General features: G+C 48.5%; 1 protein-coding gene across 1 annotated transcript in view; it reads left to right on the top strand.

The window, feature by feature from the left end:
• nrn1la (neuritin 1-like a) overlaps positions 1–6,608 on the top strand; it is a 62,955-nt gene extending 56,347 nt beyond the window's left edge. The window contains exon 3 of the mRNA XM_056417715.1: positions 4,765–6,608. Within this exon, the coding sequence (XP_056273690.1) occupies positions 4,765–5,047 (283 nt within the window). The 3' untranslated portion in view covers positions 5,048–6,608. The remainder of the gene's footprint in view (positions 1–4,764) is intronic.
• Positions 6,609–18,001: the final 11,393 nt, after the last annotated feature.

Here is an 18,001-nt window from a genome sequence, read left to right as displayed (position 1 = left end):
GCATTCACATACCATGTGACTCTCTGTCCTCACCCCAAAGTTACAAAAAAACTCCCCCACAGTATTGCAGACTGTCGCCGAAGCTGAACGTACTGTCGGCTGCCTCCTCTTCCTCTTCTTCGCCGTGCTGCTCCGCTGCGCTCCGTTGCTTTCTCCCAATTCCAGACACAACTTGGCTACATGTGCGACTGTCAATTAACGTATCCCGGAGCTGCATCGAGCCAGGAAACTTGGTCAACAGCCAGATGAAACATATGGCTGTGTGCATTCATTTTTCAAGTAAAAAAAAAAAACATCATAAAAAAACCCGGAGTTCATAACTGGGGTTTGGAGGTTTTTGGGGATGTCAGCAGCAGCGGAAACGCATCTCAGGAAGTTTTATTATTGAGGAAGCAGCTGGTTGTCTGTCAGTGTCCTCGCTGTGTTTCTGCTGTCTCTGCAACACCTGTGACTTGAGCAGATGCACACACACACACACACACACACACACACACACAAAACACCCTGCACCGCTGCACATGACGCCATCTCTTTTTTTAACCTCACACTCTCTCACACACACTCAGACAACAGCCAGATGCTGTTGCCTCCTTCTCCATCAGCTGCTCCTCCTCCACCACAGCAGAGTCCTCCTCCAGTCGCCGGAGGTGGACCGCTGAGGGGTTTAAGTCCTGGACACACACACACACACACACACACACACACACACACACACACAGTCATCAAGGGAGGCCCAGCCTGCAATGGTGGTGCCTGATCATTTTATAAAGCTGCATGTAAGTGTTCAAGAGTGTGTCCCTCGGTGCGGCACACAGAACAAAGAAGACAAGTTGTCGCCTCGTACTTATTTAAAGCATTTTGCTATGTTTAGCGCTGTGAGAGTTGTGATCCGGGACTTGAGTTTAGGTGAGAATCCCGGCGACACTTTTTGCGAGCTCCGTAATGAAGCCTCCAGGGCGTCGCGGCGCGGAGCTTAAACTGCCCCCGCCCCGATTAATCCCGTTTTGTTTGAATTATATTGCGGCGATCAATCCGTCTGCAGCGACGGTGATGAATCCAAACTGATGAACCGCCCCATGCGGAGGCAGTTAGACGGTTATGAGAAAGTCCGCCGTGGGGGGGAGGGGTCCAAAAGCTTTTCTCCGTTCTCTACGTGAAACCAAGTAACTTACATACTTAACTAGAACGGGCACTCGGTAGAGCGCATACCTTCGCATATCACAAGATTGGGCATTGAATTATGAAAATTTTGGCATTAGTTGCATGCCAATTGGATAAAAATTGACCGTGCTATGGTAAAAAAATGATTTTGACCTATCCATGACCTTGACCTTGACCTTTGACCCGATTGATCCCAAAATCGAATCAAATGGTTCCCGGATAATAACCAATCATCCTACCAAATTTCATGTGATTCAAGAATATGTTGACCTTTTCATGACCTTGACCTTTGACCCGATCGATCCCAAAATATAAACAAATGGTCCCCGGATAATACCCAATCATCCAACCAAATTTCATGCGATTCGGTTTAAAACTTTTTTTGTTATGCGAATAACACGCATACAAATAAATAAATAAATACACGGCGATCAAAACATAACCTTCCGCATTTTCAATGCGAAGGTAACTAGCGTACTTGATTAAGCTAATACCATCTTTATTTTAACGATATATTCCTTAGCCTGACCAAGTACTTGTGTTTTCTAACCCTAACCTCAAATAGTTTTATTGCATCCGTAAACCAAGAAACCAAGTGAGGCAACATTAGAAGTTAGACAGGAGGCTTGTAATAAGCGGGAAGTTTATTTTGAAAAGACACAATGCATGTTTCTCTATACCACTCAAGTTTATTTTGAAAAGACATGTAGTAATGAGCAGAAACTATGTTTCCTGTGAGCACCGAAGTTTATTTTGAAAAGACACAATACATGTAGTAACGAATGGAAACTGTGTGTTTTTCTATACCGCCCAAGTTTATTTTGAAAGGACAGAAAATGTACGTTTCCTGTGAACACTGAAGTTTATTTTGAAAAAGACGTGTAACGAACATAAACTGTGTGTTTCCTGTGAGCACAGAAGTTTATTTTGAAAAGACACAATACATGTAGTAACTAGAACGGGCACTCGGTAGAGCGCATACCTTCGCATATCACAAGATTGGGCATTGAATTATGAACATTTTGGCATTAGTTGCATGTCAATTGGATAAAAATTGACCGTGCTATGGTAAAAAGAAGATTTGGACCTTTCCATGACCTTGACCTTAAGCTTTGACCCGATTGATCCCAAAATCTAATCAAATGGTCCTCGGATAATAACCAATCATCCCACCAAATTCCATGCGATTCGGTTTAAAACTTTTTTTGTTATGCGAATAACACGCATACAAATAAATAAATACACGGCGATCAAAACATAACCTTCCGCATTTTCAATGCGAAGGTAACGAGCAGAAACTGTACATTTCTCTATACCACCCAAGTTTATTTTGAAAGGACATGTGTAACGAGCAGAAACTGTACATTTCCTGTAAGCACTGAAGTTTATTTTGAAAAGACACTGTTGGGTAATGAGTGTAAACTGTAACACGTGGTCCCTGAAGGGGCCCCGGAGTGAGAACACGTCGGCGCCTCTGTTCCCAGAGAGGACGTGAGTTTGTGCGTTAGATGGACTTTTATGGTTTTCACGGCAAAGTGCTTCAAGTGCTTCGTGTCCGGCTCGTTCTGTACGGAGCCATCTGCTTCCTCCACCGGCCCGCCTTCCTTCTCTTCTTCTACTTAACACTCTGTCTGTATTTCCTCGGAGACAACTTAGCCGACACATTCGCGATGAGGGGAAGAATTAGCAGCCAATTACAGTCAGATGAGACTCCGCTTTAGATCTGGAGCTTGAAGGTTATTGTAATAAAGTTGAATGCTTTGATTCACTGGAGAGAGAAAAGAACCCGAAGTCTATATCCGACCGAGCTCTGTGTGAGATTACTTCCCCCTGTCTCTCCTTCATCTCTCCTTCATCCCTCCTTCATCTCTCCTCCTCTTTTTCCCCCCTTACTACTCTTCTCAGGTCAGATAAAGTATTTCAAATGGATGGATACAACAAATCAATGGTTCACCCGATTCACGACAGCCAGTCTAACTCGCACTGCGACACTTTCCCTCTCAGAGAAGTGAAGATCAGCAGATGGTTTCTTGGCAACCGCGGAGAGAGAAGAAGTCAAAGGAGCAAACAAATAGATTGAATTAGATTTACTCAGTGTCGCCGCATCTTCATCAGCCGTTTCCCAGAGAAAAATCACGCGAGCGTTGACTACAGTCCGGAGAATCACGCGTCTGTGGGAGATTTCTGGCTCGTCTTCACGCTCAAGGTGTGAATTCCCGATGTCGTTTGATTGGATTTATAGCACAAGGTGGAAAGTTCATGAAAAACAACAACATGGTGTTTACATTTGGTGTGTACATTTGCCAGTGGAACATATGAACGGTCGGGTTTCTAGCCGCGGTCCGGAGCTCCCTAACAGCGCTGCGGCGCTCCCGTGTTCGTTTGACCCAATGATGGCGACAGATGAGAGACTTAGGAAATCCCTCAAGTTATTACGATGCATCCCGAGGGTGAACGCGAATGTCTCGACCAAAGTCACGGAGACATTTCACTCGGAAAGCACGCGTGTCGACCTCATGATGGCACTGAAAGGAAAAGGAAAAGACATCAGGAAGATATTTTACAGGATGGATGGAGGGCGTTCGTCTTTCAAGGAAAGTCAGCGAGTCTAATCTTCTGGGGATCGCGGATGTGTGTGCGAAGGATCTGTGATGTAATTACCTTCGCATTGAAAATGCCGGAAGGTTATGTTTTGATTGCCGTGTATTTATTTATTTATTTATTTATTTGTATGCGTGTTATTCGCAAAACTCAAAAAGTATTGAACCGAATCGCATGAAATTTGGTGGGATGATTGTTTTTATCCGGGGACCAGTTGATGAGATTTTGGGATCGATCGGGTCAAAGGTCAAATGTCAAAGGTCATGAACAGGTCAAAATCTTTCGCAGAAATCAAAAAGTATTGAACCGAATCGCATGAAATTTGGTGGGATGATTGTTTATTATCCGGGGACCAGTTGATTAGATTTTGGGATCGATCGGGTCAAAGGTCAAGGTCACGAACAGGTCAAAATCTTTCGCAGAACTCAAAAAGTATTGAACCGAATCGCATGAAATTTGGTGGGATGATTGTTTATTATCCGGGGACCAGTTGATTAGATTTTGGGATCGATCGGGTCAAAGGTCATGAACAGGTCAACATGTTCTTGAATCGCATGCAATTTGGTGGGATGATTGGTTATTATCCGGGGACCATTCGATTAGATTTTGGGATCAATCGGGTCAAAGGTCAAGGTCATGGAAAGGTCAAACTCTTTTTTTACCATAGCACGATACATTTTTGTCCAATTGGCATGCAACTAATGCCAAAATGTTCATAATTCAATGCCCAATCTTGTGATATGCGAAGGTATGCGCTCTACCGAGTGCCCATTCTAGTTATGTCTATATTGGCAAAGTGCACATCTACAATTCTATAAAAGGAGATGTAACTTTTCTCCCGTTATCAGGGGGTTGTAATTGTATGCAAGAACCTTCCTCCTCCGAGCCACTCGGGAGGAGGGAGTCTCCTCGCCAAAGCCTGCCATGCACACTTCTTCACCTCCTCGGCGGCGTCCCATCTGAATCTGTCCCCGTTGTCTTTTTTTTTCTTCCCCCTTTCAGGTCGTGGGATGAGTTCCACGACTGCGCCAACGTGGCGATGTCCGGCTGTCCCAACGAAGCCGCGGTCGTCTGGGAATCCCTCCGCCAGGAATCCAAGAAGATGCAGTTCTCCGGAAACCTGTACGTCATGTGCTCCAAGCGCGAGGACCACGCCGCCGCCTCGGTCTCCCCGCGCGGCTCGTTGGAGATCAACCAGGAGTCTCTGAAGGGGCGCGCGGATCACCCGGCAGACATCGCCCCCCTCCTCGTGCTGCTGGCTCCCCTGCTGCTGCTGTTGTGTTGAATGTCGCTCCCCTAAAGAAGCAAACGGGACTCATGTGAATAGATAATAACTTTGTGTGTGTTTTTGTTTTTCTCCCTCCTCCACGAGTCCGTAGACTTTCCACTTGGTTTTTTTCCCCCCTCTGCTCTGCCAGGGGTAGAATATTACTAACTGCATGTTCAGAGGCCCGGCGGTGCTTTGGGCGAGGCGTCTTTAAACTGACGGCTGTTTCATCTCCTCTCTGCCTTTTAATTTGCCTCTCTGTTGGAAACTCACAACGGAGATGCACAGCCAATGACGACGCATACGTAGTTAAACAGACAGCAGCCTCATGACATCTGTCTTTACCCCCCCCCCACACACACACATCTAGTTTACCTCGTTCTTAAGGGACACAAGAACATCCCGCTTGATGAGGCTTTAAACTAAGTGATGAAGACGCCTCGTGTCACGACCAGCTAAGCATGCATCAGCTTTACAGCGTGAAGCCGTTGCTAGTGATGAACACCTCACGTCAACGGCTCGCTCGCTTGATGAAGTCTTCAACTGGCGCACATTTTGACTCCCGTGGGCTTCCCCTCGCTAAACGCAGCCGCGGTCCGAGCCCCCTTTTATGGAAATAAAAAATAAGGAAAGAAACCTAAACGACACATTTTGTCCTTGTAGTTCGGTTCACCGTGTTGACTTTTGTCATTCAATTCAAACATTTCGCCCCAAATGTTAAAATTTGACACTTGGAAGCAAAGCAAGAGACGCACAGTGAATGCACTTACAGCTAAAGACACCGTGACATCTAATCTCATCCTGCTAGCTGTCAAATATACGTGAAGAAATTAAATAATTCAAAATATCGGGGTGCTAAACTAAGCTAACACCGGCCATCTTCAATTAAATGCACTTTGCGTTAGTGTTAGCTCACCAGTTGGATATCAGTCGGCATAAACACTTCCTTTTATATCTCCAAAAGCTTCTGGTTGGGGTGTAATGTCTCGACAACCCCAAATTAGATCAGTTCCCTCTTGATCCCCCTGTGACTCCGACAGTAGATATCTAGAGCTCGATGTAACACTTATTAGGGATCCCTCCCGATCGGGTCTAAACAGGAAGCGGTTGCACATTAATAAGCCACCTGAGTACCATGGAGGCCCGGGGGGGTTGGCGGCCCTGTCGTCACTGACCTCGTGCCTCGGTCTCTAGAGGCGGTGCAACGTGAGACATCGCGGCAGAGAAGAAAAAAAGATCGGAAGTGTGGCTACGTCTTACTCGAAGATGATAACTGTCGTCGCCGACGCGATGCGACCCTCGTGAGGGGGAGAGGCGACGGCGGCAGGTCGTCGACACGCAGAGCGTCCGTCAGCTCGGCCTCTGACCGTTCGCTGAGCGCCTTCGTCCTCCGACGTCCGGGACGCCGCGCGATGTTCGCTGGTCCGACGTTAGCTGATGAATGAAAGCGAATCGCGTTCGCTGATCGTTTAGCTGGGAATGTATTTCAAAAGGATTTTGGAACTTCTTGTATTGCTGCTCTAGAACGACTATTTGTGTGCGTACGGGAATAAAAAAGCAATATTGATTGTTTCCTTAATTAATTGTCTTTTTTTCTCTCACAATACAATTAAAAAGAACCGCTAAGAGTGTCGATAAGAGTACTGATGGAACGATAACCGCCCCAAGTCCCTGATAACTGTGATTGGTTTAAGAGGTTTGAACAACAAATAATGAATTACCTTTATCGTTCGTTAGCTTTGCACAAATGTATTGTCTCATTTTAAAGAGCTTTATTCCTTCAAGGATTCATAGGAAGTAAATTGAGTATTGAGTCTCTCCCAACAATCTCCTGGCTCAATATTGTACGCAAATACTTCTGTTGTTTCAAGATTCAAGATTCAAGATGTTTTATTTGTCACATACACACACAGGGTGTGCAGTGAAATGAAAGTGGCAATGCTCAGCAGGAATGTGCAAGGGCAACAAGTACACACTATTTACAATAAAAAACAACACAATATTTACAGTAAGTGTGTGTGTGTGTGTGTGTGTGTGCCTAAGAGGGGCAGTTGTGTGGGTCTATGTGGGGGTCCTGGTGAGGTCGGAGTTCACAATCCTGATGGCCTGAGGAAAGAAACTCCGTCTCAGTCTCTCTGTTCTTGCAGCGTGACTACGGAGGCGCCTGCCTGACCGCAGCAGCTGAAACAGTCTGTTGTTGGGGTGGTGAGGATCCTTCATGATCCTGCCGGCTCTGGTTCTGCACCTCCTGGTGTACAAGTCCTGCAGGGTGGGAGTGTAGTTCCAATAGTGCGTTCAGCCGAACGCACTACTCTCTGCAGAGCCTTCCTGTCCTGAGCGGAGCAGTTGCCAAACCAGGCTGTGATGCTTCCTGTCAGGACGCCTCTACAGCTCCAGAGTAGAAGGACTGAAGGATCCTCTGGGAAACTTTAAATTTCCTCAGCTGCCTGAGGTGGTAGAGGCGCTGCCTTGCCTTTCTCACCAGAGTGTCTGTGTTTGTTGACCATGTCAGATCCTCGGTGATGTGGACTCCCAGGTATTTATACCCGCTCACCCTCTCCACAGTAGTCCCGTTAATCCCCAGTGGTGAGTACGTCCTCTGTTGTTGTACCCTCCTAAAGTCCACAATCAGCTCCTTAGTTTTGGTGACATTCATGATGAGGCTGTTGTCCTGGCACCAGAGTGACAGATCAGCAACTTCCTCCAGGTAGGCCTTCTCGTCGTTGTCGGAGATCAGGCCCACCACCACTGTGTCATCCGCAAACTTGATGATGGTGTTAGAGCTGAACCTGGCCACACAGTCATGTGTGTACAGGGAGTACAGTAGGGGGCTGAGGACGCAACCCTGGGGGGATCCTGTGTTCAGGGTGAGGGAGTTGGAGGTGTGTCTGCCCACCCTGACCACCTGTGGCCTGGCGGTCAGGAAGTCCAGGATCCAAGCACACAGGGGGGTGTTCAGTCCCAGCTCAATCAGCTTGCTGGCCAGTCTGGAGGGGACTATGGTGTTGAAAGCTGAACTATAATCAATGAACAGCAGTCTCACATAGCCCCCCCTCTGGCTGTCCAGATGAGAGAGTGTGGTGTGCAGTACCTGGGAGACAGCATCATCCGTGGATCTGTTTGGGCGATAAGCAAACTGCAGCGGGTCCATGGAGGAAGGGAGGAAGGCGCAGATGTAGTCCTTTATCAGCCTCTCAGCATTTCATGACCACCGAGGTGAGGGCCACCGGTCGGTAGTCATTCATACATGCTGGAGAAGCATTCTTGGGCACAGGGACAATAGTGGATCTCTTGAAGCAGGCGGGGACCACGGACTCAGCCAGGAGAGGTTGAATATTGTGGTGAACACTGGAGCTAGCTGGTTAGCACAGGTCTTCAGTACTCGCCCAGATATGCCATCTGGACCTGCAGCTTTCCTGGTGTTCACCCTCAACAGAGCCCTCCTCACACTGTGCTCGGTCACAGAGAGTGTGTGTTCATCCCCAGCGGTAGAACTCACCTCGGCTACGCTTAACGGTGTTGTTGTTAGCGGCGAGCTAGCGCTGTTGTTGCTAGCCTCAAACCGTGCATAAAATGAGTTCAGGTCGTCCGCTAGGGATGCGTCGGCACTCACCATTGCGCGGGGTCTGCTCTGGTAGTCTGTGATAGTCCGTAGCCCCTGCCATAGGCGCCTGGTGTCGCGCTGCTCCATCTGTGATTCCACTCTGTCTCGGTACCTCCTCTTGGCCTCCTTCACCGCCCTCCTCAGTCCATAGACCGCTGCCTTGTACTCGTCCATGTTGCCGGATACAAGACCGGAGTTATAGGCAGCAGTACGGGCGTTCACAGCTTCACGGATGGATCTATCAACCCACGGCTTTTGGTTAGGAGAGACCCTAACTTTTACCGTGGGGACGATGGTGTCCGCTAGCGTTGCTATGAGGCTCATTGCTACGTCCGCAAACTCGCTGACGTCACTGGAACTGGATTGGATCATGTCCCAGTCGACGACACGCAGAGCGTCCTGTAGCTCAGCCTCTGATTGGTCAGACCACCGCTTCACGTCCCTCGTCACTACCGCTTCCCGTGCAATCTTTTGTTGGTACTCCGGAAGCAAGAAAATGGCGGCATGGTCCGATTTGCCGAACGGAGGGAGAGAGACAGCCTTGTAGCCTCTCTTGAATGGCGTATAGCAGTGGTCCAACGTTCTTTCCCCTCTGGTAGCACACGTAATGTGCTGGTGAAAGTTCGGCATGACTTTTTTTAGGTTTGCCCTATTAAAGTCCCCAGCCACCACCACAGCCGCGTCGGGATACTTGTTCTGATGCCGACATAACACATCATGTAGGTCCGATAGTGCTACGTCGGTGTCCGCTTGTGGTGGTATGTAGACGGCTGTGGTGATGACCGAGCTGAACTCCCGGGAAGGTAGAATGGACGGCATGAGATCGCCAGATGTTCCAGGTTCGGAGCAGGAACGAAAGAGTCTTAATGTTCTCGGGGTTGCACCACTTGCTGCTAGTCAAGTGGCAGACCCGTCCACCCTTAGATAAACCAGACTCATCCGTGCTGTCTGCACGGAAAACAGAGAAGGACTCGGTTGGGCATATGACTCGATCCGCACCAGCGGGTCAGCCATGTTTCCGCCAGACAAAAGATGTTACAGTCCCTCATGTCCCGTTGGAATCTGATCCTTGCCCTAACATCATCCAGCTTATTTTCCAGAGACTGGACGTTAGCAAGAAGGATGCTGGGCAGAGGTGGACGGTGGGCTTGAACTCTCAGTCTGTTCCGAATTCCGCTCCGTTTCCCTCGATGTTTTCGTCGTCTCCCCGTAGTAGCGGCTCCACTGTTGTTGTTGTGGTTCGCTCGTACGATCTCTGCCGGCCACGCTGGATCGATGGAAAAAGTGGACAAAAACCCTTGTTTTGCGCAAAAGTTTATGTCCAAAAGTGTGCTGCGTTCGTATGGCACACTTTTGGACATAAACTTTTGCGCAAAACAAGGGTTTTTGTCCACTTTTTGGGGAATCCTCGCGAGTCGGACTGCAAATAAAACAACCAGTCGGTGCTCAAACAAGTACTTACATTGTTTACACGTTTTTAGCTAAGGTACGTGCAGCAAGCACTGCCGCTTGGCTTTGGGTGTAGAGATTAGTCCGAAAATGCTTTGGCAGGCAGGAGCATTGTTTGGGCAAGATTGTTTTTTAGTTGCTTTTGAAGGACAACATTGTCGAATTGAATCAAAATACCAACGGGTTCAAACTGGGGATGATGCTTTGCCTTCATACCAGATGCGTGCCGTCGCCCCACAGGATGATCCGGGAGCCCAGAGCTGAATACATTACACATAATGAGAGAGAGAGAGAGAGAGAGAGAGAGAGAACACCTGGAAATCAAATACCGTTCTGCCTTACACGGTGGGGGGGGGGGGGGGCTTGGAGGTTTACTTTGTAAAAACAAAAACAAACAATAAATCAAAGCCTTTTAAGAGTTGCACTAGAAATTTGAAACGGCTCAAAAAGAAATCCTCAAAGGACGCAACGGTGCGCTCGCGGTAAGAGAGGAGGGGAGGGAGGAGGAACCGGTTCACCTCGTGACCTCGTCGGGCGTCGGCGTGGTGGAGCACGCCGGCAGCAAGCAGATCCAGTTGTTTACAGGATAGTAAAGGTATTAGTCTGATTTGGTTTGGGACCTTAATGTCAAAAGTTGACGGAATATTTTGTCATTCTTGTCACACACACACACACACACCCATCCACCAACTCAACACCTCGTAGGATGTTTAAAATACACCGAGCTACATCTGAAGACATTGCCAGGTAGATCTGAGTGAGCAGAAATAAAGAGAGTTACTCCTCCAATCAGCCCCCGGCGATGTCTTCCTCTCTCTCTCCATGAGGGACTTCACCCAGAGACATGCGTGAAGGGCTTAGAGAGGCTGCTGCCGCTCTGAACTTTAATTAAACGGACAGGATTAGCTATTGCAGGCCTCCATGGCTGATTCACAAAGGTGCAGCCAGCTGAAGAGGAAAAAGCATCTCAGATAAGATGAATCTGAGTAAATCACAACCTCGAGGGTAGGAGAATCCGATTGGCTGTGTTTGGCCTGCAGCGAGTTCCGCGTATAAGACCGCCGCAGATTCGGTTTTCACGGTCTTGCTTCGCGCAGAGGTGCTCCAAAACACACACACACACACACACACCAACATAATAAAACACTCGATATGTTTCATGTAAGTTACGTGGCCGAATCGGATTGCAGAGGGTTTTTCAATAATGCTGCAGGGTAAATTCAGAGTTATTGAGCGGAGCGGAGCTGGGAATTATTTTCCCAGCGCTGCGTTCTGGGACCGTCCGTGTCCTCGGCCCCTCGGCTCGGGGGCTCCGACAAGTAGGTTAAATTGGACAGAAACAACTGCGGGAGAAATCGTAACAATTTTGCAACACCAATACATCATTGTCACATTAGTGGCGCCGTGTATTTGGTGTTTTACTGTGAACAAACAACAGAGACCAGAAGCCTGTGTGCCGCGCGTTTAGTTGTGTGTGCTAAACGTTCCTTCACATTAAAACGACGCTTTACACAAACCCTGTGGCTTCCTGTGGCTTTGTGTCGCTTCAGTGAGACTCTTTGTTGGCTCTCTCTCTCCTAAGTAAGTATAAAAGATGTTACGGGTGGACGCTCCGCTTCATATTTAGCTCAGTAAGTAAGTAAAGTTTATTTATATTTTGAGACAAGGTGTCACAAAGTGCAGTGCAGTATAAGTAAATCAATTGGTTAATAACAGGGGCCAAAGCATGTCAACAGTTAAAAGAAGAAGAAGTACGACACATAGTAAAATAAGGTGCAATAAAGAACACAGTAAAACTAATAAGAAGAATAAATAAGCAAAGAAGATATAGCTAGAGCAGATATAATCTGCTGCTGGTAATATTTCTCAGTTCAACTGTCAGTGTGAGCTCAACAATGATCTCTAATATCACCTCAACGCTTTCTACATCCTTCTCACAAAAGGATGGAGGGTGTGAGGGAGCGTCGTGAGCGCTGAAGCTCAGCGGCTCCTGCCAACGGGTCAACGCGGTCTGCCCAGGCCATAAGTTGTCCGCGACCAGAGCCATAGTGCAGGGAACTGACACGTATCAAAGAAATCACTGAAAGAAACATTTAGGGGGATACACGTCTCAGAATCTCGCAAATAGCCTCGTACCTCAATCTGCACGGAAAAGTAAACGTTGACGTTTCCGGTGAAGTTGGGTAACTATCTCATTACCTTCGCATTGAAAATGCGGAAGGTTATGTTTTGATCGCTGTGTATTTGTATAGAAAATGGCGCCGTGCCAACGGCTGCTTGTTTCAGTAGTGGCGATTTGCTTTTATTTTATTGTCTTTTTTTTCCACTTTTCCTCTCTTTTGCTTTTTCTTTTCTTTCACGTTTGTCTTAGTTACGGTCGGACACTGGACCATAACTACTTTTTTCGAAACTTCTACTGTGGCTTTTGTTCACTTTGTCGTGTGTATCGGAGAGCCACAGCAAAACAATGACGGGGACCGTCGTTTACTCGCGTGCTCAGCTGATCGCGCTGTGCAAGCCGCTGCTTCTGCCTGGAGACAGACCTGTGATCCCGCTGGAGCTACGGAGAAGGGCTCGCGGCTGCAGATCGGGTGTCAAGCGGAGGGCTAAAACGAGGAGATACAAACCCTCGGTACCGTCGATCATAACGGGGAACGTGAGGTCTTTGGCGAATAAGACGGATGAGCTCGGCGCGCTGGTAATGACTGAGAGGATCTTCCGTGAGAGCAGTCTCTTGTGTTTCACTGAGACGTGGCTGCACGCGGACTATCCGGATCACAGCGCGTCTTTGCCCGGCTTCAGGACTGTTCGGGCTGACAGAGACGCTACACAGAGCGGTAAGAAGAGGGGGGGCGGGATCGCTGTTTATGTGAATGAACGGTGGTGCCATCCGGACCATGTGTGCGTGAAGGAGCGCTTCTGTAGCCCGAACATTGAACTGTTGGCCGTGGGGATGCGCCCGTACTATTTGCCGAGAGAGTTCACGTCCGCCATTGTGGTTGTCGTGTACGTGCCACCATCAGCTGACGCTGAGGAAGCTGTGGACACCATCCACTCCACTGTGTCTGCTCTGCTGAATCATCAGCCTGGAGCTTTCATGGCTATCACTGGTGACTTTAACCACACCACATTGGAAAAAGCTCTGCCAACCTTCCATCAATACATAGACTGCCCAACAAGGAACAATAAAACTCTGGACTTGCTGTATGCTAATACTAAGGACGCATACAGCGCCATTGCCCTTCCCCCCCTCGGCAGGTCTGATCATGACCTGGTCCGGCTGACACCCAGGTATGTTCCTCTGGTGAAGAGGCTGCCGGTGACCACCAGGACTGTGAGGAGGTGGTCTCTGGAGGCTAACGACGCTCTACAGGACTGCTTCGAGTCAACGGACTGGGATGTGCTGTGTGGACCGCACGGGGAGGACATCAACAGTATGACCGACTGCATCACGGAATACATCAAGTTCTGTGAACACACCACCATCCCATCACGGACTGTGCGCTGCTTCCCCAACAACAAGCCCTGGATCACCAGGGACCTGAAGGCACTTCTTAACATGAAGAAAGCTGCTTTCAGGTCTGGAGACAGGGATGAGCTGAGGAAAGCCCAGCGCAACCTTAAGGTGAAGCTCAGGGAGGGCAAGGACTCCTACAGGAGGAAGCTGGAGGCCAAACTCCAGCTGAACAACTCAAAGGAGGTGTGGACAGGAATGAAGCAGATAACTGGCTTCAAGGTGGGAGGGAGACAGCCAGGGGGCTCCCTGGAGAGGGCCAACGAGCTGAACTGTTTTTTCAATAGGTTCAGTTCACAGCCCTCCCCGTCTCCTCCACACATCACACCTCCCTAACACCTCACCCTCTGTCGCCCCTGCTGAGCTGCACATCCACCGAGCCCTCAATAACAATGGGCTCCTCCACCCTCCCCATTCTCTCTGTGACGACTGACCAGGTGAGAAGACAGCTGGAGAAACTACTCCAGCGCAGAGCTGAAGGTCCTGATGGCATCAGCCCCAGGGTCCTAAAGACCTGCGCCACCCAGCTGTCTGGTGTCCTGCAGCACCTCTTCAACCTCAGCCTGAGGCTGGGGGAAGTCCCGGTGCTGTGGAAGACGTCGTGCCTGGTCCCTGTCCCAAAGAAGTCAGCACCATCTGGCCTCAACGACTACCGACCGGTCGCCCTCACCTCCCATGTGATGAAGGTGCTGGTCTTGGCCCACCTCCGGCCGCAGGTGAAATCGTCGCTGGACCCTCTGCAATTTGCTTACCAGCCTCATGTGGGAGTGGACGACGCCATCATCTACCTGCTGCAACGAGCTCAGTCGCACCTGGATGGAACCGGTGTCTCTGTGAGAGTCACTTTCTTTGACTTCTCCAGTGCATTTAACACCATCCAGCCACTGCTGCTGAGTGAGAAGCTGCGGGTGGTCGGTGTGGACGCGTCCACCATCTCCTGGATCACTGACTACCTCACAGGCAGGCCACAGTTTGTCAGAATGGGCCGTGTGCTGTCTGGAACGGTGGTCAGTGATGTTGGAGCCCCACAGGGAACTGTTCTGTCTCCCTTCCTCTTCACCCTGTACACCAGTGACTTCCAGTACAACACGGAGTCATGCCATCTGCAGAAGTACTCTGATGACTCTGCAGTGGTCGGGTGTATTAGGGATGGACGGGAGGAGGAGTACAGGGCAGTGGTGAGCGACTTTGTAAAGTGGGCCGATGAGAACCACCTGCGGCTGAATGTGGCCAAGACCAGAGAGATGGTGGTGGACTTCAGGAGGAAGGCGACAGCTCCTCCACCTCTGAGTGTCCTGGGAGTGGACGTGGACATGGTGGAGGAGTACAAGTACCTGGGCGTCTCCATCGACAGCCGACTGAACTGGAAGGCCAACATCAACGCTGTGTACAAGAAGGGGATGAGTTGACTCTTTTTCCTGAGAAAGCTTCGATCCTTCAACGTGTGCAGCAAGATGTTGGAGTTATTCTACCAGTCGGTTGTCGCCAGTGTACTGCACTTTGCCATTGTCTGCTCGGGGAGCAGCATCGGAGCCGGTGACACCAGCCGTCTCAACAAACTGGTTAGGAAGGCTGGCTCCATCATCGGCTGCCAGCTGGAGCACCTGGAACAGGTGGTGGAGAGGAGGACGTTGAAGAAACTTGTGTCCATATTGGACAACCCGGACCACCCTCTCCACCACCTCCTACAGGGACAGAGGAGGACTTTCTCCAGACGTCTCCTCACGCTCCGCTGCCACAAGGACAGATACAGGAGAACATTCCTGCCGGCGGCTATGAGGCTCTATAACAGTTCACCTCTTGCCAGATCATAGTGTTGATCTGCACTTCACACATCTCATTTGTTTGCACTACACACATACACACACATTTCATTTCATTTGCTCTGCACTCATACACACACTTTGCTTTTTGCACTCTGTCTATATTTAATCTTTTTGTATTTGATCTGTCAGTGTTGTTGTGTGTTGTGTATGCATGTGTGTTGTATATTTATTTACATATATATTTAGTTTGTATTTTACTTTTATTTTACTTTTATACTTCTATATCTTTCATCCCTGTTTCTTATATTTTGTGTTTTGTTTTTATTCTTGTGTGTTGCTGCTACTGTCACGACAAATTTCCCCTTGGGGATTAATAAAGTATATATATATCTATCTATCTATCTATGTGTGTGTGGGTGTTTGTGTGTGTGTTTGTGTGTGTGTTTGTGTGTTATTCGCATAACTCAAAAAGTATTAAACCGAATCGCATGACATTTTGTGGGATGATTGGTTATTATCCGGGGACCATTTGATTAGATTTTTGGGATTGATCGGGTCAAAGGTCAAGGTCAAGGTCATGAAAAGGTAAAAATATTCTTTGAATCGCATGAACTTTGGTGGGATGATTGGTTATTATCCGGGGACCATTTGATTAGATTTTGGGATCGATCGGGTCAAAGGTCAAGGTCATGAAACGGTCAAAATCTTCTTTTTACCATAGCCATAAATTGTCATCCAATTGGCATGCAACTAATGCCAAAATGTGGCTGCGGCGAAGGTATGCGCTCTACCGAGTGCCCGTTCTAGTTTCATTTATTTATTGATTTAAACAGGGTCCGTTCACATCCATCAACCCAGAGGTGAATGTGTCTTAGCGAAGGATACATTTCAACCGTAGTCCCTGTGGCCAGATATTAAAGCCATCTCTTAAATAAGTTAGCTTCAGAGGCGGAGCTTTGGGACTAGAGAGGTATCGATTCTCCTCAAGCTTATGATAGCCCCTGAAAAAATGTTGAAGCACACACAACCTTAATGCAGTGGCAAAGCCACCAGAGAGAGAGGGAAGAGCGAAGACGGGATGACATATCAATGTCCGCCGACCGACTCGACGGCGACTCCGAGTGCGGACGAGTTGAGCTGGGAGAGATGTGGCAGATGGCAGCCGTGAAACATCGTCTGTGCATTCTGACCCGAGCTTTGAGGAGGACGGCGGGGATGAGACCAGAGACAGACGGACAACCCACCGGGGCACCGGAGTCATCTCCTCGCCTCCAGCCGGTGGCTGCAAACCTGAGGCCTCCCAGTTTTAGTTGCTGCTCTAACAAAAAGAGAAATGACTCGAGACCGCAAACTTGGACAGAATAAGTACGGCAATGACCGTAACGACATCACCGAAGGAACGTTCTGTGAAGATCGATTCGGTGATGGAAACTAAATCTACTTTTCACTCATGAAGACCACGCCAAAAGTGATACGGGTTTACAGTTGGTTTATTGTGAAATAAATGAATGAAGGGATGATTATGTCCGGAATGAGAAGGGTAGAAGGGTCGTGAAGAGCGGGTTGGAGGGGTGCGATTGGAGACTGCTGGCGTCTGGTGGTTAGAGGGATCGGCGGGGGTGGAGACTCGTGGGGGTGGAGACTCGGGGTGGGGGTTGTCTCTTCTAAGGCTCTGGCGGTGCAGAGTCCCCCGTTGTTCCCGTAGTCCTGCAGAAGAGAAATGGGAAGACGAGAACGGGGTTGGGAGGGAGGGAGGGATGTCGGAGCTGAGACGAAGAGGGAGTGAACAGCTTCGATGTGTTTAAGTACCGAGGGCTCGGATGATTGGCTGATTAAGGGGCGTGGCCTTCCTTCCCGAACTATGTTCTTTAAAACACCATTTATTTACATTTTGCTGCTGTTTTACACTGAAACACAGACTGCCAATGAGTTAGGTCACATCTCCGTGAATGAATACAGCCCTATGATCATCAACGTATACAGCAGTAATGTATTTCATATGTATATCGACAGTTTTACCAGTAAAAGCTTTAACATTTTCTCTTAGTTGTGCTTTACAACCTTAACCCTGGAACTACGGATCTCGAAACGGAGTCTGAAACTCTTAGAAATATCCTGCAGTCTTTTCTTCTGCTGCGTTCACACCGAGAGCGTCGCTTTACTCGCTTGACAAGTTTGATTTCTTCGCATCATTCGCGACTTAGAGGGGGGCGGGGCTTATCTTCGTGGCTTTACTTCACGTAAACAGTTATCATTTCCTTCATCCACCACGGAAGAACTAACCACTAGTTCTGTTTTATACTTGTTGTGGACTTCCCACAAATGTCGGAAGATCTAACGTCGTCGTGTTCGGGTTCATGACATCATCCGTAGGTGAATTATGCTAATTTTTCAATTCGCTCAATCAGAGTCATTGGCGCCGTTCGTGCATTGACTTTGCATTGGGATCTACTCTAGTGAGAAACTCACAACACTTTTGGTGTGAGTTCTTTTGCAAATGAATCATTGCGTAATACTTTGAACGTGTTCATTAGTGATCGTAATGCTGTCGGCTCCGGGGGGAATGGCCCCAGCTAGCTCAACAATAGCTGAAATGTGACAGAGTTCGGGGACAAGTTTCACTGTTCATGGCTGCGCCA

Source organism: Pseudoliparis swirei, chromosome 6 (genome assembly GCF_029220125.1).
Source record: "Pseudoliparis swirei isolate HS2019 ecotype Mariana Trench chromosome 6, NWPU_hadal_v1, whole genome shotgun sequence".
Classification (NCBI taxonomy): domain Eukaryota; kingdom Metazoa; phylum Chordata; class Actinopteri; order Perciformes; family Liparidae; genus Pseudoliparis; species Pseudoliparis swirei.
Note: the sequence above shows the minus strand (reverse complement) of the source record. Positions and strands in the feature narration are given on the sequence as shown.